Source organism: Cariama cristata, unplaced genomic scaffold (assembly GCF_000690535.1).
Source record: "Cariama cristata isolate BGI_N322 unplaced genomic scaffold, ASM69053v1 scaffold38463, whole genome shotgun sequence".
Taxonomy (NCBI): domain Eukaryota; kingdom Metazoa; phylum Chordata; class Aves; order Cariamiformes; family Cariamidae; genus Cariama; species Cariama cristata.
In genome coordinates, this window is record NW_009609731.1 from 1 (window position 1) to 22,762 (window position 22,762).

Here is a 22,762-nt window from a genome sequence, read left to right on the forward strand (position 1 = left end):
CCCCTGCCAAAAGAAAAAAGGAACAGGTGTTATTTTTTCCAGTGTAACTTTTCTGATGGTAAGAATGAGAAGTATTAGTAAGATGGCTGAACAGCATAACTGAAGAAGTTCACCCTGTTGCATTTGCTAGTGTGCCTTAGACCTGGCTCCTAAGGAGTTGATTTGTGGGTAGCTTCTCATGCTGTTAAAATTAAACTGCTTATAAAGTGCTGGTAGGTGCTACGGTGGAACTGGAGGAGAAAGCTGCCTTTCCAAATGTAAGTGCAGTTAACATCCAGCTTCCTGCATAGCTTAGCAGGTAGCAGGCAGCCTTGAGGGAAGGCTATGCCAGATGTCATTTGAAATTCTCAAGCATTTAGACTTCAGGGAAATGTTAGGTTTGCCTGTTAGCCAAGCAGCAGACCTTCATGGCTGGGTGTGCTGCTATTTATTTACTGGAAAAGGTGAGAAGGACCCATGTCCTAGTCAGACCAGGCTCAAGCCTCTGTCTGGAGACTTGTGGAGTAACTGAAGGTGTTTGTTACACTGGTCTAAATCCTAGAGAAATCCATTTTATGACACACAGATCACGTGGGACCTGCTCTTTCTGAGCCTTGCTGAGTGACTATATACTTCTCAGCTGTTGCTGACAAACCTAAACCTTTTAACACAAAATTTTGTGTGGCGATGCAAATGCTAACTCTACTCATCTTGGGGCTTGCATGTGAGTGCTTTGGTATAGAGTAAGAAAAGCCCAGGTTCCTGTCCTTGCAGGATGTCCAGTAGCTCTGGTAGACCATGTGGTTGTGCTAATTGATACGAAAACTCGCTGATGAGGTGACAGAGACATAGAACTGCTAAATACTGGGCTGAATTGTGAATCCCGCTCTGCATTTGAGTTTGTGTGTCTGAACCATTTTCCCCTTTAATAACCAGCTGGTGATTCTGTGCTTCCTGCGGTTCCTTCCGCCTGTTTCTTCTGCAGTTTTAATGCCAAATCTCACACATAGTCATTCCTGAAATAGAAGCCCCAAACACTTTGTCATGTCTGGAGAAAACATGGCTGGGAGAGGAACTTTGTTAAAACGAGACAGACATGTTTCTTGTTTCCTTCAAACACTAGTGCACTATATGAAAATCTAAACTTCTTCTGAGGTTCTAAAAAAAATGTTTGGCCCTACTCAGTGGTAATCCAGCCATTGTGAAAATTTACTTCCTACTTTATAGTTAAGTGGGCATTTTCCTTTCAGGATGAGTCATTTGCTTTTGAAGACCACTCCTGCAGATGCTGAACACCTCCCCCCTAGAATGAGTTATTTTATCATGGGTAAATAAAACCTGAGCTGTAGTCCCATAGCAGATAGCAATAGAGACAGGGTCTATGAATATAATACCTCAGTGTAGATGCTCCCAGGTGGGTATTCTGCAGCAGTTAAACAAGTTGCTTAGCTGTCGTTTTAGGTGCCCGTTGTTCCCTGTGACACTCCATAAGAAGCTGAGCTTTGTATAGGCAGGTAATTGAGAAGTGATGCAATTTCCTTTAAACAAATTCATTTGTGTGATGGGAAGTCCCTTCTGGGGAGATGGAGGGGCTGTTAAGTCATAATGAAAATACTGTTATTCTTCAGAAAAAATTCTACCCTTCGAATAAGTCAGTGCAAAAGAGCTGGAGTAAACATAAACAAAGTAGTGTTTTAAGTGCTAAAGTAAGCATGCGCCCACGTGTGCATACACACATGCACACAGGCACGTGAAACTCTGAGATCCATTGCGTAATTTAATTCACAAAGAAATATGTACCCATCATAGAAAGGAGTGCTAAACCCAACAGTAGCGAATGAAAGACCTTTTGTTTTGGTGCATCAAACTACAATGCAGATTGTTCCTTGCCTTTAACAGCAGGATGTCTTTGGCAATAATCATAATGAATAGGCTGAAGGAGCTGGAAATTTGTGCTAAATTTGTATTTACATACCACGTATTGTTGGACACCCAGAGAATGTCTTTCATTTCAGCGAAGCTGCTTGCAATAGAGATAATCTACAGTGATGTTTTTAATAGCATCTCTCTGCCTTTGGAATGGCATTATTCAGCTTTGATGGGAAGTATGAGGAGCGCTGTAGTGTTGTATGCGTGCACACACAATGCTGAGCTTTTTCTGTCTGTCTTGCAAACTGATCTTAGCCAGTAATGTTTTCTTTTCTTCTTTCCTTATTTCCTTTCCTATGACGTGTTACCTTTCCTTTCCACTGTTCTCCCATCTTTTTTTCCCTGTCCTTCATACACCCTGCCTACAACCTGATATGCCATGCCCTCCTCCTGCTAGCTGGAAACCTTAGACTGCAGCAGATTGTAAATCCGGTTGATCCTCTGGAGATCCTGGCAGATGTGCACTGGACACACATCCGTGAAAAAGAGGAGGAGGAAAAAATGGTCCCAACCTCAAAGTCCTCCACCTCCAGAGGTAATCTCCCTGAAGTCCCACACCGTCAATTCCTGGATCATGGTTGCAGCTGTTTAACTCTGTTGCTTCTGTGCCCTTCAAGAGCAGTGTACTTCAGCAGGGGCAGCAGTGATTTAAAGGAACTACTTTCAAATTACACTGAAATTACACTTGATTAAACATTTTGCTTTTCAGGTCAGTGTCTACTTAAAATGACTGCTTTCTCAGCTCCGTCATGGTGTGACTTCTGAATTATTTGTCTACCTACTTTGACACCATAGCATTTTTCCTCACTATGCGCATGATTTGATAGTACTGGCAATTAGCCTTCGGTAACTGACATTAGGGATAGTAATAGAAATGGTCATGTGCTTGTTGTGGCAGTGAGGACTCTTTTTTAGGGAAAGGTGAAGGGCTAAACTGCGTAGCTACTGCAACAAAGATTGAACAGGGTCGGCTTCTGTATTTATTGAGCATATTTCTCTGCTGCTGCTTTTCGAAGTGTGTAACTGCATCTGATATTAGTGGGGAATGATGGGGTTCAAAGGGCTTGCAAATCTGATCAGTGGTGGTTTTGACTCCCTGTATTTAAGATTTGACAGTATATCTGTTTTTTAAAGTGAGGTGTGACCCTTGTGAGTTGCCAGTAACTTAAAGGAAAACTTTGGAGTCAGAAAATGCCGATAGTCTAGCTGTCTTGTAAGTGCTTTCCAGCAGCCTCTACTGAGCTTATTGTAGGCTATATTACAGTGTGTTTTAAGGTAAGTATGTCATAGATGCTTTACCTGTACAGTAGCCCAGACTTAATAAAAGTTAACCATGCGGTTGATGAGTAGTGGTCTTCTCTCAGGGGTCTGAACCATTGTGCCAAAAATTGTAGAGAGAGTAAGTATGCTGTGGGAAGGGGTGTCTTTTACAGCAAACATGAAACTAAGTTAATGACTGATCTCTATTAAAAAAGCCTAGGGCTTTACCTCATGTTGCCCGATCATATTCCATTCCAGATAATTATCTTTTCCTTGTAGTTGTAGAGTTTTGTTGGTTTTTTTAATCCTGGTCCAACTTGATACACAGTTCCAGATCAGTTTGACTACGCTTATGATTGCAGTTTGTAGAATGCACTGGGATTTTCTAGTATGAAATCAGCTCCCTGAAAATAAGAGATGGGTATTTCCTTCCCACTGCAACCACAGAAATAGGCTGTGTTCAACTGTCTGTAACATTAAGTATTGCTAGAGTAGTTATTTAACATTTAAAAATGCTAAGTAAAAAATGTTAACACAGATTCTTAGGCTTACTACGATTAAGGTTACCTTAGCTTCTGCTTGGGGGTCTGTATCACTATAGTTTCCCAAGTTTTCTTGTAATATGTATTTTATAATTCCTACTTTTCCATAGTGTATTGGTACAGCTGCCAGCAAAAGATGAACCTGCCAAAATTGATTTTATGGTCTTTCCCACTTCCTTTGGGAAGGAAGGCAGTATTTCCTTTCCTTCCCCTAAAACTGGCGCAAACTAGGACAATCCTGATCAACAGATCAGCTGTTTCAATTACTTTGTCATACAGTATAGGTGTGTGCAGGCATATCAGCATTTGTTTTTTTTAAAGGGCAGTTGCCAATAAGTACTAGTGGATATGCTGTAAGTTTTCAGCCTGAGTTCAGTAGACAAATTTGTTCCTGGCTGAGCTGCATTCTGTGATACAAGGTGTTTGGACGCCCCATCAGTAGCAGCGGTGATAGGATTTGATGTGAAAGCCTGGGACAGCATGACAGTACACAGAAGCCCCTCTCATCTCACTCTGCTTTGGGTGCTCTTCTTTGTCTGCTGGCATTTGCACCTGGGCAGCACAGGTTCTGGGATGCCTGTTATGACTGCCCCTCTCTCCTTGCTCAGCTCTTTCATCTCTTTGTTTTCCTCCTCTGTAGAGTTTCACGTGGAGCACAACAGCAGCAACCTGCTGGTCAGATGCAGTGTTTTTCTCACTATACTGTCCATATCTCCTCTAACATTACAGATCCTCGAGGAAGATTAGGCCCCTGACATTTGTATGTTATCTCTATTTAAATCCCAAGCTTGGAGTCAGTTGTTTAACATCTCATAGGTCTTATTCCTGTATTTGCTACTGAAAAATTTCCCTTTTGTCGGTCTTCTGTTTTAGACACTTACTGATGGTCTAATTTTGATTTCTTACAGTTTATTGTTTTTTAAATTCAGCATCCGACCTTCCCTCCGTACGCCATGAGGCGGTACAGGCGTGGCTGGAGACGGTCCCTGGAGGTAGTTTGGTGATGTTCTATGTATTCCAATGCACAATAACCCTGCCCGTCTCTTCTCCACGCCTTCAGCAGCTGAGCTGGTACTTTAACCCTGGAACTTACGGCCCTGTCGCTACTGCATGACTGGACGTGGAGGGAGGGAGGAAAGGGGAGTATGCATGCACGCCTTGCTCAGACAGTCCGTTCTTGCATGAACTCAACATTTGTTGTAACCCTTCTGAAGGCAGGCCAAACAGAGAGGTTATCTTGGGTGTAATAAAGTAGAAGGAGGAATCTAGCTGAGTGCTTCGATTTGCTTTGTAAGCTGAATACTGGACCAGTTATTCTTCCCCTAGCTCCTTGACTAAAAGGACATGGGGCTTTCTTGCAGTTGAAAGATTAAGTGGCAGAGAGTGCTTAAAGCAATTGCAGTTCTCTGTTGCAGCTGCAAACTCGAGTTATCTGGTGAAGAAAACAAGAAAGAAGAATAAGGTTGAAGCAGGACTCTTTAGGAATAGTGATGGCTGTTGTGTCTCCTTTGACTTGGGGTTCACATTATTTAGGAAAGCCTCAGGAAAGTTGAAGGATGGTGGAGCTCACTTGCTTCTTTTAGTGACCCTCTGAGCTCTATTGCAAGGCTGATGAGCATGAAGATTCTGGGCTTAGAGTAAGGGAGTAAATTTGTGTAAAGCAATGAAGGTATCTAAAGCAGTGGAACAGCAATACTTTGTGGCTAGGTAGTTAATCTACAGCTAAGTTGCTTTGGCACATCCAAATAGCTAGCTTGCCTATGAAACTTTGCTTCTGCTGCTTTGGCAAGGCAGCAGCGTTTACACGGTATCTGCACACGATGCAGTCTGCTCATGGCTGCTAGCTGATATGAACCAAGTGCTGATCCCAGTTTCTGGCTGCCATAGAGTGTAGCTTCTGAGTTATTGTGTGACAGCTTTTGGCCTCTTGCTCCTTGTCCTAACTTCATATACGTATATGCACAGTATATGTATAATATAACCAGCCACCTGCAAGCTCTTCATGTCCCTCAAAATGGGATCCACACTTGCACCAAGTTGTTGTTTATCTATGCATCTGTAGTCTTCCATTGAGTTTTGTGTACTGACCTATTTAGGAACTGATTTTCTCCTCTCTCCAACACTCCCTATGTGTGTCATGTCAGTTCATGGTTTCTGGATCTGAAGACACACATATACACAGTGGTATCAGATATTCCTAACATCAGAGTTACATTTTTGCAAATTTTGATTAAGATTACTCACATTTACTGCTGCCACAAAACCATTCCATGACTTTATTATTCCCAAAATAAGATAAGCTACTGCATACCTGAGCAACAACAAGACTAGGACACAATTTGATTTTGTTCAGTATATTTGTAAATGCCCCTGGGGGCAGTCCAGCCCTTGTCATATGATTCAGTCTCCTATGCTCGACATCTGTAAGATTCTGGATTTTATAAGCCTCTGATGTAAGGGAATAGGTGAGTGCTTTATCACACCTTTTCACAGTAGTTGACAGAAAATAAACTAGCCCATATGTTTGTCTGTCTTAATACTACAGAGGGGAAAAGCATGGAAAAAGAGAAATTCTCAGGTTGAAAGAAGACAAACCACCCACTGAAGGCTGAGTTTTGGAATAAGCAAAAACCTGCATTAGAGAAAGAGGAGAGGCTGCAAGACCTCAATTTTAGGGAGGGTTTGTTTGTTTTCAAGATTGTCTTAATTAGCAATGCTAGCATATAAATGCTTCCAAAAGCTACATCGTCACTAGTAAACGTAAAGGATCAGGGCCTACTCGCTGACTCAGGAGAAAGCTGGCATGGCATAATTGACTCCCATATGGCTAAACTTTTTTGCCATGCAGAATCAGGGGGTTGCATCCAGACTGCGGATTCGAAACAGCCTCTAGCCCTACCATGGGAACTAACTGCTGGGAGTCATGCCAGGAACCCTCCTAAAGATGATGGTATGACACTATGCATTCAGGTCCAGACACTTGCACTGCTTAGTCTACTGGTATAGGTGCAACGAAGAAGGTTATAAATACATCTGTGATCATCATTATAGGACCATATCCTATGTGTGTAATTAGCAAACATTGTGCATAATAATACATGCTGACTGTGTATGCATTTGCAATAGGATATACAACAGAGTTAAATGTCTGCATGTTTTTGAACATGAATTGATGCTAACTCGCTGCACAAATCTAAAAATGTAGTTGACTGGCTCTACTGTGGAAAAAAAAAACTGGAAGTGCTCACTGCTTTTTTATATTTAGATTATGTTTTATGAAAATACTTAACAAAAAAAATAAAGCAAATCATATCACTAGAGATGGGACAAGGTGTTATAAGGTTTAGGTTTTATACAAAAGTATAATTTAATAATGAAATTTAGACCCCACACTTTGGTCTGGTCTTTTATCCTTTAATAATTAAATCCTGTCGCAAGTAGTAGAGTCAAATGCCCTTTCCAGAGTTATAAATTCAAGAATCTTTTATTTATTTTGACCTAGCAAATCAAATTATGATCTGTAACAGAAAAGAAAGTTTTGAATATATGTTTTTATTTACTTAAAAAAATCTCAGTTAATTTGTGTCCTAGTTACTAGTACAGCATATCAAGTCTCTTAGACCCTTTTACCAAAGACTGCACAGACTTCAACAGTTTCCAGATGTGATAATGATCAATCCCAGAGCTAGACTCTGTCTCTGACTTACATCCTTAAAAGTCTGCTTCAATTTCAAGATGAACAGTTGTGGTACATCATGAGATTTCAGTTTTCACCTAATACATATATGCTATAAAGTGGTGGTAGCTGTTCTGTTGTGGTAAAGAAAAATAATCTTCCTGAAAGAACAGTAAACTTTATTCTGGTTTGATGTCCTCCTAGTCCCCTCTTCGTTTAATTTTTCACAAGGCCTGTTGCTCAGAAAAGCCCTGGCTGCTTTCACTACAAATGCCTTGGAGACTCTGCAAAGGCAGGCATTCCTTGGTTTGTTGGAGTCTGGAAGTGTCATTTCACCATAGATGTCTTTCCAGGTGACACATTTCAGGATTTCTTGTTTTGGCAGTAATAAATTAATATCTTCACATAAACTGTTGGTACAGTTCAATGTAGAACATTTTCACTGTATAGGTTTTGGGGGGGGTTTTGTTTGTTTTTTTCTTTTTTCTCAATATTTGAATATATTCTAGCTCCATGTGAGGATAATGATGTGGAGGACGAGCTGGGCACAGAGCCTGCAGACACAGAAGGGCAGGCAGGTGAAGAGGGAGACACGGGTGCAGAGCTGGATGACGGTAGGGTACCATCGTGCATCATTTAAACCTGTTATGTGAACAAAGTTGTATCGGCAGAAAATACTTTGTATGAGGGTACTTAAACTATTTTTAGTGATGTAGGAGTTTGTTTCAAATAGTCAAGAGGGAGCCAGGAGTGAAGGACAAAAGGAAACAGAAGAACCTCAATGCCATGGGTTGTAGAACAAATTTCTTGTGTACTCTCACCATCAGCTAATTGGAGGGCTTGGTCTTGTGTCCATATTCAGTACTAATCCTGCTGAAAAATAACAGAAATAGAAATAAATTTGTGAAAACTCCACAGTATTATGCCAAAAATCTTCCCTTGCTAGTGTAAAATGAACTGCATATGCCAGGAAACATTGAAAAATTACCAGAAAACTGGTAAGGTATGACTTCAATTGCTAATTTTAGTTATTTGTACTGATAGTCCATCATTTACTGCTTAAATGACTCTAGCACACAAAAGGAGGAGTGAAACATTTAGGTGTTCAGGTTATGAAAATGATTAGCACCATGTGAATAGAAAGAAAGGATTATGAAAGATTTTAAAATAATAAACAGATGTCCTGATGGACTTGTATCCAAGATCTCGGTTTTTTCCCCCCACCCCATCCGTGATCAGATGACATCCCATCTGATGCAGAAGCAGAGTTTCGCTTACGTCAAGGTGGCGTAGAAGAGCCAGAGCTGAAAGTCTCTGAAGATGAAGAAGGAACAGAAGGTGCTTCTTGCAGTGTGACAGAAGGTAATAGCTTTCCCATCAGTGTTTGAATGATTGTAATTGCATTTGAGGTAGTCTATACATTTATTAGAATTAAGAGAAGATAGTCTCTTGCATTTGAACCGTCTCACTACTGTCAATGGCAAGGTATGTGCTGGCATTAACATTTTGAGAAGAATGTTCTGAATCCATTAATTTACAGCTTCCTAAAGCATGAGAACCCATCTAACTGCTTTTCGTTGTAGAAGTTTTTACGTTAAAAAGCTTGTATCATTTTCGACAATTCAAAGTTTTTGTATGTGTTCCAGATGTCCAATCTAGAATTTGTAAAAAGCTGCAAAATTTGTCACTACTTGCTGTGTGTAACATTAAAAAAAAAAAAAAAAAAAAAATATTAGCAGTCTCATGTGTTTTTGGAAACACTTTTGCTTTCCCCTAGATCCATGCAAGCCATCCATCGCTATCCAGTCATCTAGTGACAGTGTTCTTCCTCTGTCTCCAGTTGATAGTCCCAAAGCAAAAAAAGCAGAGGTAAGAAAGCAAATCTTTGAAATTTTCTACTTACTACCTGTAGTTCAATAGAACAGTTTGTTGGATAAACTAGTGAGCACTGACAGCAGTGGGCTTTCCTCCTTTCCTGTCTCTATAATTTATGTTGATCTTCTGGAAATCTGACTGCATTTAGACTAAAAAATAATGTACTATCTTTCTTTCCTATCTTCAGAGTGTAGTGGCTCTGTGAGTCACACAAGTTCCCATCCCAAAGCCCCAAAAAGAATTACACAGGATATTTTAATTTCAATGTGCAGTTAACAAGAGACACATATAATGAATGAAGGGAGCTGTAAGTAAAATGTTTCCTGTTTATCCTGGTTTGGCTATCTTTTCTGTATCAAAAGCAGATTCTGTACAGTTGCAATTCAAAATTATATTTGCATTGCTTAGCAGTAACCAAAGCAGTGCGTACTTGTTCCAGACTAACAACATCGTTCAGCTGAAGGAAGTGAGACATGTCAATGGTGTACTGTCATGTTGTCAGCCCTGGAGTCAGCATGCAAGTATACTGTGGTGTTTCCAGCTACTGGTGTGAGCAGGAAGTACATGACCCTTAAAATGTTCAATTCCAATTTTCCCCTCCCAAGTGTTTGTTTTTAAGGAATTACTAAAAGATTAGACTTTATCCCAGAGAGTTTTGTCATGAACCAGTTTACTTTTACAATGGACACATTACGGGGCTGGTTTGCTGACAGCAATTGCTGACAACATTCACTTTCTATTAAAATTAAGGTTTGGGTTTTTTTTCAGGACCATCTAATGATTCTGTTAGACATAGTTATTGTTTATATCAGGACAGTGCCTAAATGCAGTGCTAAAGACCTGAGTGTTTATTATGTGTCATACAAGCACACAGATAGAGAGGTTCATGCTGTAATGGTCAAGTGTCAGTTAAACCAAACTGTCTGCATTCAAAAGAAAGCTAGTGCAAAAAATGCTGTTGGAAAGAATAATACCAGAACTCAGTAAGATGAGCCCACTGCCAAAGGGTTAAATTGTGAAACAATAATTGTACTACTAAGTAATATGGCAGTCTGGATGTAGGAGATGAAAACCAAGACTTCTCAGACCATTAAGGAACAAGGGAACTGCAGCCTAGTTTACTCTTAACAGAGAAAGCGCCCCTTGCTTTAAGAAAACATTACAGCAGATACTAGCCAGCAGGAAGTGCTATATTGATGAGAACTGGGGAGACTTGCATCAAACCTGTCTGAGATAAGGGACCACCACAATATGCAGAGTTGGACGTTCGAAGGGAGAGCAGGGAAAGATAGAAACAAATTTCTGGAACTTAGTTTAGTGGGTTTTCTTCCAAAATTAAATCTGCCTTATTGTCATCTACAAAGGATGGTTTATACAACGGAGCAGAAAGATGAACCGTACCTGATGAGAAATCCTAAGTGGTGTTCCAGGCCTGTGAATGGGATGCCATGTGTGGGTTTTATCATATTTTCATACTTGCATGATTTCCTTATTGCTAACTTTCTTAAAAGCAAAAAATATAGAAGAGTATTCTAGTGTGCCCAGTGACTATTAATATTTCCCTTTTTCATTTTTTTTGTAGGATGTAAAAGATCCCCTGGCTGAAGTATCCCGTGCAATAAAATCTCCAGAGGCTCGCTTTTTTCCTGAGCCTTTCATTCTTGAAGAAGGACCAAAGGATGAAACTCCCAAAGACAGGAAAGTTAAGAGCCCTTTGGTGCCACCATCTCCAGTGTTATCCCAACCGGTTGCATCACCAGAAGCCATTGCACCTACATCACTAGCAGAGTCTCAGCCAGCAGCACCAACATTGGCTGCAGCACCAACATTGGCTTCATCCCCAACATCTGCTCAAATGCCTATCTGTTCACAGCCTTTGCCTTCTGCTGAAACATCCATTCCATCCCCAGTGGAGCCTCCAGTATGTTTCCAGCCTGTCCCAGCCTTAACGTCTACTCCTTTAGCCAAACTGGTCCTTAGGGGCCAGGATAGTGAGGTGGAAAAACTGGGGAGCCCTACTGCTGCAGAAGAAGCCCTGAAACGGAGTAACCTTGTAGAAGAGTTTTGGATGAAGAGTGCTGAAATCCGGAGGAGCTTAGGGCTCACGCCAGTAGACAGAAACAAACGCTCAGAGACGAACTTTAGTGTATCTGCCCTTGAGACAACACCACTGAAGACTTTTAATAGTGAGAATATTTCAAGGGATGAAAGAATCCATCTTGTGAAACCCCAGCCTGCCCCAAGAAGACAGGTACTATCCAAGTTAGAAAACGAGCAGATTTCTCTGCTCACTCCAAAGTCTCCATCAGAAAAAGAGCTAAAGAGTTCCAGTGAAGTAAGGAGAGATGTATCCAGCAGTTCTGGACTTGGCCTTCAGGAGAGTTCATCAAACATGAGAACTATGGCTAGCCAGAGCTTCAACACTTCTGACTCTACCATGCTTACTCCTCCATCAAGTCCTCCACCACCACCTCCTCGGGATGAAGAACCAGCCACTTTGCGTAGAAAGAGGCATCAAGCAGTCTGGCAGAATGAGGTTGAAGCCAGATCACCTCCAACACCAGCATCAACACCTCCTGCTCCCCCACGCCACGAGCCGACCTCTGCTGCCAAAGAGTCAACCCAGGCCAAAAGAGATGATGTGCGAAAATCTTTTGCAGAGAGTGTGGATGAGATTCCATTTGCTGATGATGTAGAAGACACATATGATGACAGGACAGAGGACTCAAGCCTTCATGAGAGGTTCTTTACACCTCCTACCAGTAGGCCAAGGCCAGAGAAACCGCTTCTTTTGCCTTTGGTCAAAGAAAATGGTGGTCCACCCTCAATGGAAGGAGGGGTTAACCAAAAGAAGAGAGTGTTGCCTGAAATCTCTGCAGAGGCCAAGGAGCGTGCTGAAGAAAGAATGAGAGCCAGAGAGAAGTCTGTCAAGAGCCAGGCACTGCGTGACGCCATGGCTAAACAGTTGTGTAAGATGAAAGATATGGAGATGGCTGCAGCTGCTGCTCCTGGGGCCACAAGGGCACGAAAGGCGTCTTCTATGCCCTTGAAGACCAAAGAGTTGTTTTATGACTCTCCAAAGCATGTGGCCTTGAAAATAGCAGAGGGATCCACGCGAAAGCATGATGCTGCTAGTGAGAAGTTCTCCACTCCTGCTGCTGATATGGCTGGACCTGAAGGGTCTGTCACCTCTTCAGAAGGCTCCAGTGGGAAGAGTAAGAAAAGAACTTCTCTTTTCTCCCCTCGTAAGAACAAAAAGGAGAAGAAATCAAAAAATGACAGCAGGCTTTCTGACAAATCTAGTGGTGGGACAGAGGAAGCAACAAAGCCTAGGTCATTATGGAAGTCTGTTTTCTCTGGGTATAAGAAAGACAAGAAGAAAAAAACTGATGACAAATCCTGCCCAAGTACTCCCTCAAGTAGTGCCACTGTGGATTCGGGCAAGCATAAAGCTTCTTCATTGGTTACAGCTGCAGGTATAATAGATATGTGTCTCTGCATTGTGTGTTTTTCCTACAGCTGGGTATCCTTGAAAGTAAGTTTTGGCTTACTTTGTCATTCAGCTACTGTGCTGAATGATGCTGCTCTCCAGTGTCAAATGGACAGATCAGGATAAGCGTTAGCAACTAGAATTGTGTGTTTGCATGTTGACAGATTTAGTTGATATGCCACTCCAAAAAAATGGATCCTTAAGTAAAAGCTTCACTCCTGATATGTGCTAGGCACATCTATGTTTTCTGCGTTGGACTCATTTGAGAAATAAGCACTGTTTGTTGGAATCAGTTGTTTGTGACATTTCATCTCTCTTAAATCTGATCCTCGTCTTTTCCCTGGGTGACCTGTTCTCTTTCTTTCAACCTGGCTCCATGGATGCTGAAGACTGCAGAGATGCAGTTACTCCTGTGTTCTCAGTGATCTGGCAACTGCTGATCTATGACGTGGGGATTCTGCAGCCTCATGTGAATCTTTCACATGCCATCAGGTGCAGGCAGAGATGTTTAATGGCAGCTTGTGATACAGTAAATAAGTTAGCCATAAATGTGATTGATAGCGAACATGCTACATTTCTCTGACCTCGTACAAATAGCCAAAATACTGCCAGCTGCTGTCGTCCAAGTGCTATATCTATTATAAGAGCATTGATACAGTATAAAGGGAGAATCATGACTGTTATTTTTGACAGCATTTGCAGAAAGAGATGCTTTCTTCTCGTAGAATGAAACTTCTAAATAATATTGATCATTCTGCAGAGCAGTGCTGCTCTGATCACTCTGTAATCCCAGATGAAGCAACTGAGACTAGCTTAAAAGGACTAAGTATTTTTGAAGCTCAGTCAATTTACAGCTGAGTTCTGAAATGTTTACAGAAAGAATAATTACTACTTCTCTAACTTCCCCTTTTTATTCCCGGCTTCTCAGATTTGCAGCTTCGTCAACACCTGAGTTTCTCAGAGGACTCTGACCTCTCCAGTGATGATATTCTGGAACGCTCCTCCCAGAAATCCAAGCGAGAGGTAGGCAGATGGGAAGTGCATTTTGTCTCAATCTAGCATCGTGCAGATCACAGACTCAGAGAACCACATCAGAAACTTGGATGATTAATTTTGTTATTCTTACTGTTTCTTTCGTGGAACAGGCTTTCCTGTAAGTTGACTGACTATTCTGCCTAAAATAAGTTGGTTTCACTTGGTTTCACAATTTCAAGCTACTCCTCACTGTTGTTATATGAAGGATCTGTTGTCTCACTATGACGTTACTTTACAATGAATATTCCAGTCAGAATAGTGAATTTTGTCCCTATTGTGACCATGCCAATGGTCTACGGAAAACAGACATTTAATGTCAGAAGAGTAAATTTCACTGGCTCTAATGTTATTGCAAAAAGATAATAAGATAGTTCTCATTTTTTGTAAGGGTCCAATTTTAGGATATTGTTTTACCAGCCTCTTTGATAGATTGAAGTGGTAGAATTCCAGGCAAACTACAGACAGGGATGTACTTCTGCATACATCAAGAACATAGTCAACACAGATCATCAACTAAGAGGTAAGCTGCAGGCTGCAGTTTTGCGACTCATACAGGTTTGCTTATTTTTCCTGGGAGAAGAGAATGTGTACAGTCTGGATTAGTACCTTCTCTTTTTGGAGAAAAGATGAGCCATCAGCTGTTTCTTCCATTTTGACCCTGTTTTCTTTGAGGACTTAAAACTGTAGAATCATTTAGGTTGGAAAAGACCTTTAAGATTGAGTCCATTGCTGAGTATTTCCATATGTCTGTGTGTGTAGATAACAACTGTGAAGCTGATAACAACTCACACAGCAGTGAGCACCTATGAAATGCCAGTATATAGGGCTGGTCTTAGCCTGGTGTTCTCATTCCAGTGTGGTCTGGTATGAACTCTGCTTCCTGAAGAGTGCTGTTTCTTGCTCCTGACCAACCTTCCCATATTGTAAGACATATCAATGGCTTTCTAGCCAAAATAGTTTCACTTTAGATGGTGCTTTAAGTAATTTACTGAGGAGGAAAGAGGAGACACCGGTGGGTCTCCATAAAAGATCAGAGAGGAAAATACATTTAGTTTATTTGCACATATTTATACGTGGAAAAATATGTGGTGAGAGCCAAGTGCCAAAGTTAGTTGCTTCTAAACTATTTATTTCAATTTTAGAATGGCACTATTAATGCAAAAATAAGTGAAAAATGCAAGGAACTGCTCATAGTAATGGGGAAGAGCCTGTCTTTCATTCCTGAGAGCTTTGAAGCTCTGCTAGACAAAGTTTGCAAGGTTTGGAGGAACTAGTAGATTTCATTGACCCCACAGAACACTAAGGCCCTTCTGGTGCTGAAGAATGAAAAATATTTTCCCCCTGTCCCTTTCTGGTGGTGCCTGGTTCACATGTTTAAAAAAATTGGGAAGAAGAGAGCATCTGAGAGGGCAGTATCACACACAGAGTGGTCTTTGCCTCCTGTCTCAAACCTGTCATCCAGTGTGCTCAAATCAGTCTCAAATGGCAGGATCTGGTTGGTACTTGGCTCAGATGGCAAAGGTGTGGAAGTACTGCAAATTGAAGTGTCATAGGAACTGCTTTCTATGTATATCTAGTGGAATGAATTAGAATAACTAATGAATTTAAGGCTGGTGGAAGGAGTTGATGAAGTAAGTAGAAACTTCTGTATTTACTTGCCTTTCTTTTAATCTCTCTCCTGAGTTGATCTAGGTGTCTTCTAAGAGGAAGATGATTTTGTTTTCATTTTATTCCCTTTTTTCTGTCCCCCTTCCATTCCTCCTTGCATGCCCTCAAGGCATTTAATGAGAAATTCTGCGTTTTCCAAGAGATGCAGAAGAATGAGGTACCTGTGGCTAGCAGAGGACAGATAATGCAATATGGGGGTTCAGATAAGAGTTACAGAGTTACTGTTCTGCCTTTTAAGCTCCTTTAGGAGGAAGCAGGGCTTCAGTAAGGTCAATCCTTATTTTCAGACTTTGGTATGCCTTGGTGGTCACTTCTTTTTCTGCTGAGCTACTTTGATTTAAAATGGCTTTTGCAGAAAAAAAAGATCGCATCATTAAGCATTGGAGGGTATAGGTGACAGTGACAAATGCCTGGAATCCAAATACTGAAAATATCTCACCAGCTCTGCCACAGGTATGGTGGTGGTGTCTCATTTTCTCCCATTTGCTGTTGCTGAAGTTACATTAAGAATTTCTTTGCTCAGTATCTGCCTATTTTCTGGACAATAGTTTTGAGAACAAATTTCTTTAGAGGAAATGAATCTGAGAACTCCACTTACCTAGTTTTACTGCATCCTGTCCAAGGATGTAGAACGTACATGCAGACACTGGAATACCTTGCTGTCAAAAGAAATGTAATTGAACTTGGAGACTGACAAAACTGGCTTTGTACTGATTTGGGGTGGGGGTTGTATTTTTGAAGTTACAAAGTGCCTGCTACTTATCATGGGTAAGAGTTGACTTCCTGTGTGCCACATAACTTTTATGTGAACCCCTTTTCTAAACTGAAATTCTGCTTGTGCTGCTTTTTTGGTAATCGTAGTGAGCTTGCTTCTCAGACAGCTTGCTCTGTTTAGCCTGTTCTTTGTGATCAGCGGTGAATTAATGTAGTGTTGTTTAATGTAGTGTCTTTCAAGAGAAGCATCTCGTAAAGAATTCCTAATGTAAATGCCCCGTGGGTCTGTTATTTATAGGTGTGTGTCACTGTGTGTGTGTTTGTCGTTGTTCCCCTACAATTGTCGTATTGTGATCAGACATGCGTTTTACTACTGCAGGTAGCTTGCTTTTTACTGAAGTTTGCATACATGCTGAAGTTGTTCTATGGCTTTTCATTTGTGACTGTTTTTAGTTAATTGAATATGAAAATGCAAAATGCTGGCTGTTCGCCCAGAATGACGCAATGCCCTCTGTACTTCATGACACAGGGGAAATTCACCTCTCTTATAAACCCCAAGTAGTTTACCTGCCTTATTTTTGAGTGCAGGGTAACATAGAATGTCCTTGGATAGAGAAGTTAGTGATTTTTGTCTCCTCCTTGTCTCCTCCTTGTCTCCTCCTTGTCTCCTCCTTGTCTCCTCCTTGTCTCCTCCTTGTCATAATTTTAGCTCCTCAGGCTCTCTGGAGAGGGAGATTCTATTACTGTAGGACATATAACCCACCCTGAGCCCATCTAGTGTTGTTTCTCCTGTCATAAAGCAATGAGGAAGATTTATGATGTTCATTAAATAAAAATGGTCATTTCTATGAAGTAGAGATAATTTTAAATTGTGAAATAAACACAACTCCTAGGAGAGATTGTAAATCAGATTGTACATGGACGGTTGTGTGAAAGAGTAATATATGACTGGCTGAGCCAGTTCAGACCAAACATGCCCCAGCATAAGCCGTTATTCCAAATCGTAAGCCAAAATTTTGTACGTGTATGTATGCATACTTGCTTAGAGGACATTAAAACCATACGTAGACAAAGACCAAATTGTTACTCTAGAAAAAGGTATTTCCAAGTTGACTGTGTCTTCAAAGAGGCTACCAAAGCTAGTTGCTTTCAGGAGAATGCTAGAAACTCGATTTTGCAGAGAGAAGTTCCATTGTGCTTCATCAGTCTGGGTCACGTTCAGCATTTGCAAAATTTTATGTTTAATTTAAAAACAGCTTTGTTTTATTACTGTGCATCTGTTTTCAATGTTGAACTGATTTTGCTTCATTTTGTACGTTTGTTTTTTTTTTTTTCCCTTTATCATTCCCCCTTTAAAGTCGATTTATGTACCACACGCCTTGGCATTCAAGAGATCATACTCGTCAAAGGTAGTGTCTCCATTCCCACTAGTTGGCCATTGTTGCATTGCATGTCCCTATATTAACACATTGAATCCATAGATAGCTTTCACATGTGCACTAACATCACAAACATTGACTGTGCATGCATGAGATGTTAGCAGACATGGGCAGCAAAATCTTTGCAGAAGTTGTCTACCAAAAAATGCATTAAGCTCCAAATTGTCTGTCTGGTTAAAATGCATGCAATTATCAGTGCAGAGCAGTGTACCACTGTACAGAGTGATGTGAATGATCTTTGAGCTTCAGAACAAATTGGTTTTCAGGGCAATTAAATATGTATATGTATTCTTTTTTTAATACTTAGAATATGAGTTCAAGTGAATCATCACACTTTAATCAGCGTCCTTCAAAATTGTTGAGTTCACTAAAATCAGTGAAACTCTGTATGAAAATAAATCAAGACAGAAGTTGCATTTCTATTTCAGGAATGTTGCTGCTTTCTGAAATTCTTACTGTCTTGTCTTCACAGTCACAACAGTGTTACGTGGGATAGGAAAGTCACACCCTCTATCACTTTACTTTCTGATTCGGGTGTCATTGTGGATTTTGTCTTTTACAAAAAAGAAAGAGTAAAGTGTTAACTTCTTGGAGCTTTAACGGTGGTGCTTGCTAACCACCTGTCTGAGGGATTTTTAACAGAGCTGTGATCCTACCTTAAACTCTATCCACTGAGAACAATAAACCAGAGGTAGAGTGGCCAATGTGGCAGTACAATAACTAGATAAAGCAAATTTCAGGGTGGTCTGTCTTAACATTTTGTCCTTAAAGTTGACTGTCCATGGAGGAGATCTCTTTCCAGAAGTGGAAGACATCTGTTTACAGCTGTCCGTTAAAGCTTACATACACGTATGTGGGAAGAGAGTTCTTTTTGTCACTGTAGTTCACTTAATGAAGTTGTGAAGTTTCTTTGACACTCTTAAAAGTCTATGAAAGGAAGCCCTCCTAGACTACAACACAACCAACTAGTGTACCTGATAAGATACTAAATCCCATTTCAGTAATGTTAAAAAGACGTACTTATTTTTAAACTAATTGCACTAAGAGAAAAGAAGAGGAGGAAATACCTTTCTATTTCTATAAACATAGCCTTTCTCCATTTAGATGGCTTCTGGTGTTACAATATTCTAGTTTTAGTTTAAGCATTGTTTGCTCTGTCTTACACCAGGCAGTTTTGTGGGGTTGCTCTTGAGGTGGGATTTCCCATCTCGCACCAGAATGTCATTCTGCTTTCAAGTGTCTTTTTTGCCTTCTTGATTCATAGAAAAGTTGCACAAATTTGCCCAGGTAGTCATTAACAGTTACACCAGTATAACTGTTAACTATGGATGCTCTTGCTCCAGGATAAAATAGGGAGAGGGGTATACCAATGCAACTACACTAGTCTTAACTTACACTACTGTAACTGTTCATGTAGACATGCCTTTACCTTCTTTTGAAATGAAATCAAGGTGACTCCTCTATATGGTGCTCATTGATTTAACTAAATCCATTTGGCTAAATCTACTGAGAAACAGAATAAAAATTGATTTGATCTTTCGGGAGAGGTTTCATACAGCGGTGGAAGACAGGGGTGGGACATTATATAAAATCACAGCTCTGCAGTTGGCTTATGTGCTTTTTCACTCCTGATTTGACCATGAAATTGTTGCTCACTGCACTGTGAACACCTTTGCCTACAGAAGCTTGACTTTTGACACAGATATAGCAAAGACAGAACTCCTCCCTTCTGAGATTTTGGAAGAGAAAACGGTCATATTCCCCCCGCCCCCATACCTCTGAGCATGCAAATAAAATCTGCTCCTGTTTTTCCTTCCTTCAGAGAGCCTACACAGAAGAGGAACTGAATGCCAAGCTAACCCGGCGAGTACAGAAAGCTGCCCGTAGACAAGCCAAGCAAGAGGAGCTAAAGAGGTTACACAGAGCTCAGGTAGCGTCTCGCAATCTTCTTGTCGTGGCAGACAGTTAACTCTAGTGAAAGCACCATGATCCTGACGTTCCTCTGAGTGTGTCAGAAGAGGATCCAGAGACAGAACTTTCCTCTATTTCTACATGATTGTCCCTGGTCCTACTCCCTCTTTTAAATTTGGTATCGTGTCACAGACATGGGAAGAATGGCTGAAATCCATAATGATAATTTTACAGTGAGAAAAATAATGACCATAATACCTTTCTAGCCAGAGATGAGTAAAGCATCATGCACTGAATGGAATAGTGATAGTCAGATAATACCTGATGAAGCTGCACCTATCATTGCTTTGCTAGATTGTGCTGCTGGGTGAGGTGTTACCAAGTTAACATTTAATTACCAGAGAATCTGTTGGAAAACTGCTGACATCATCTATACATGATGAGATTTGTTTAAAACTTGAGGTAGGGGCTCAGCTGACTGCATAGCATCACCTTTTGCTTCAGTGTTTAGGAAGGTGATTGGACTTGTAGCAAATAAGTCAGTATCAAGCTGTTTGCAAAATTAAGGGATAGGATGTAAGGAAGTGGGGAGGATGTTGTCACTGGAGGGACTATGATGCTAGCTTTCGAAGCAGTTAGCTTTTGAAGCAGGTGTATTGTTGAATACAAATATTTGTTTTTGAAAAGGCTGATTTGACTGAAGTCACTTAGTGCCGGATGAGTGCTGTCGACAAAGCAGGAAAATTGCTGTTAGTGAGGTTCTGCTCCATTCTTCTCTGAACAGATCATCCAGCGACAGCTTGAGCAAGTGGAAGAGAAGCAGAGGCAACTCGAGGAGAGAGGGGTTGCTGTGGAGAAGGCCCTTCGGGGAGAAGCAGGTATCCATCAGAACTTGGTTTGCTTTTTAATGTTTTCTTATCAAGTGCTTGTGCAGTAGTCCATAGCCGCTTGGATTTTAGATGCAGTTGGACCATTACAGCCTAGAGATAGTTCAACGTGATTCCACTCTCCCTTTTCTGCTGTCTTTTTGAGACCTTGGTTTTTCCTGTGTTTCTTCTAATTCTGGGATTTCCCTGTCGTCAGAGACTTAGTTTGCTTGTCTTTGCCTGAGGCTTAGGAGGTAATTCTCCAGCTATTAATAATGGCTGTCTGACTGTTTCTGCATATTACTGGATATTACAGCTAGAAAATTGCAGGGGTTTCCTAGCTGCAATTCACATGAAGATATTACAGTAAGAGAACCCTGTTTATATGTTAAGGAAGTAACTGTGAAAATGTGTGTGCTTTCTCTATTGTGTTGGATTATCAAGGTAGTGTCCTTGCAAGGGACCATCACAGAACATCTTCCTCACTGCACAGCCCAGCACACTGGCTACTTCCAGCAAAGTTGTGCAGAGCAGAAATGCACACGTGTACGGAAAGGTACCTATGTCAAGCTGTTAAAGCAATGTGTACTTCAAATTGAATTAAATGAGTGTCATCTGATCTGGCAAGCATATGAGTGGGAGGAGTACTTGGTTCAGATAATGCTGATAGTAGTATAATGATTTGGAAAAAATAATCCTCAATTGCAAGGAGTCAGATATCCAACAGGCAAATGCAGTGTGCATATACCTCACAGGCCCAGGGTTACGTCCCTGATTACAAGGGTCAGAGATCATAAATGGTAATAGTGGAACAGGTGTTTGGAAAACATTTTGTCCTGCTGCTTGGATTGAAGAGCCACCACTATGCCTGTGAAGATGGAACTTGATTAAGCAGTGAAGGTACACCAGAGGAGAAGTCCGTTGTGACTTTCTGCCAATTACTGCTTGGCCAGGATTAGGTATATTTGATGCTCCATAAGGGTGTGCCAAAGCAGCAGGACTGAGTGGTTACCAAAGCAAATAGGTACTACAAGTGTGGAAAACGGTCTGGAGGACTTCAATGTTTTTGTGATCTGACTGGCTTTTTCATTTGTGGGTTCAAAAAAATAGCCTTGTGCAAAAACTCTTTCATTGCGGTGGTGCCTTCTTCCTTATGCTGTGTATTTCTGTGTGGCCCCACTCTGTTCTCTGGCCTGCCAGTTACAGCACTTACTAAAACCACCTCTCTTATCTCTCATTGTTCTTTTTCTTCTTTTCATCTGGAAGTTCGTCTTGATTACTCAGCTGCTAAATGACTTTCATGTAAGACATGTCAGCACAAGTGGGAAATCTTAGCGGCTGAGAGAACATTCTTCGTGACAGAATGCTCTCTCATTGAAGAAAGATAGAACAACACCTAAAAAGCATTCAGAGAGGGCCGAATATGACCAAGAGTAAGAATTTCTATTTTATATGGAAGACTGCAAAATTAAACCCTTGTATAATTAACTTCTCACTCCCAGCTCTTCCAAAATGGAAGCAGTCTTAGATAAGCTTGTGTATTTGTGAATTTCCGAGCAGAATTATGAAATTGTAGGTCACTCTCTGAAAAATGAATCTCTTTTCTTCAGGAAGTCTCTAAGGTATGCTTTGCTCTTGCAGTATGTTTCTATCAACAGATCATACATTATGGTTACAGGAGCTGAACTCTGTTGTAAAGAGATCACCAGCCTCAACTTTTCCAGATATTTCAGGGGATTAACAAGAAACACATTCTTTTGGGGGGCGGCGGGGGGGCGCGTGTGTTCTAACCTGTGTTGACTGAAACACAAGACAATGAGTTAATTCCACGCTTCACCTGTCTAGCCAGTCTTGCATGGACATTTTACATATGTTTGCAATAAAATAACTGAATTTCTTCTTTTTGAAGACTGCAGCATCACATTCTATAAGTACAATTAATTTCTGCCTCTGATAGCCATGCATTATTCAGGAAGGCAGTACAATTTTCTTGTCACCTGCATTGCATAAGATACTGACGTAACAGTGACCGCTGCATTCAGCAAGTACCATTGTGTAAATGTGTGGAGTCATGCTCTTGTCTCTGATTGGTCCCTCCCTTAATGAAACCGTGTAAACAAAAGTTAAAAAAGGGGAGAGCAGTTTATAAGGTGGTGTTGTCATCGGGGGAAAAAAAAATCTCTTCCATTTTAATAAGCTTGTACAAGGGAAAGAAATGGGGAAGGGTGGGAGGTGTGCCTCCTGTGCACATACTCTGTCCACAGAGAAGGATTGCAATGCAGGATTGAAGTAATGGCTATCCCATAGGCAGCAACCAGTATTACCTGTTCTAGGAGAACATATTAGGCTCTGTAATGAGTGGCTTATTCAGCTTCCCT

The 22,762-nt window shown here is 40.9% G+C and overlaps 1 protein-coding gene across 1 annotated transcript in view; it reads left to right on the forward strand.

The window, feature by feature from the left end:
* Positions 1 to 2,305: 2,305 nt before the first annotated feature.
* LOC104159649 (protein-methionine sulfoxide oxidase MICAL3-like) overlaps positions 2,306 to 22,762 on the forward strand; it is a gene marked incomplete at its 5' end in the record, with an annotated part of 36,663 nt that continues 16,206 nt past the window's right edge. Inside the window, 10 exons of the mRNA XM_009697614.1 lie at positions 2,306 to 2,443; positions 4,640 to 4,702; positions 7,896 to 8,000; positions 8,626 to 8,748; positions 9,164 to 9,255; positions 10,844 to 12,737; positions 13,680 to 13,774; positions 17,527 to 17,577; positions 19,430 to 19,537; positions 20,303 to 20,396. Of these exons, the coding sequence (XP_009695916.1) occupies positions 2,306 to 2,443; positions 4,640 to 4,702; positions 7,896 to 8,000; positions 8,626 to 8,748; positions 9,164 to 9,255; positions 10,844 to 12,737; positions 13,680 to 13,774; positions 17,527 to 17,577; positions 19,430 to 19,537; positions 20,303 to 20,396 (2,763 nt within the window). The remainder of the gene's footprint in view (positions 2,444 to 4,639; positions 4,703 to 7,895; positions 8,001 to 8,625; positions 8,749 to 9,163; positions 9,256 to 10,843; positions 12,738 to 13,679; positions 13,775 to 17,526; positions 17,578 to 19,429; positions 19,538 to 20,302; positions 20,397 to 22,762) is intronic.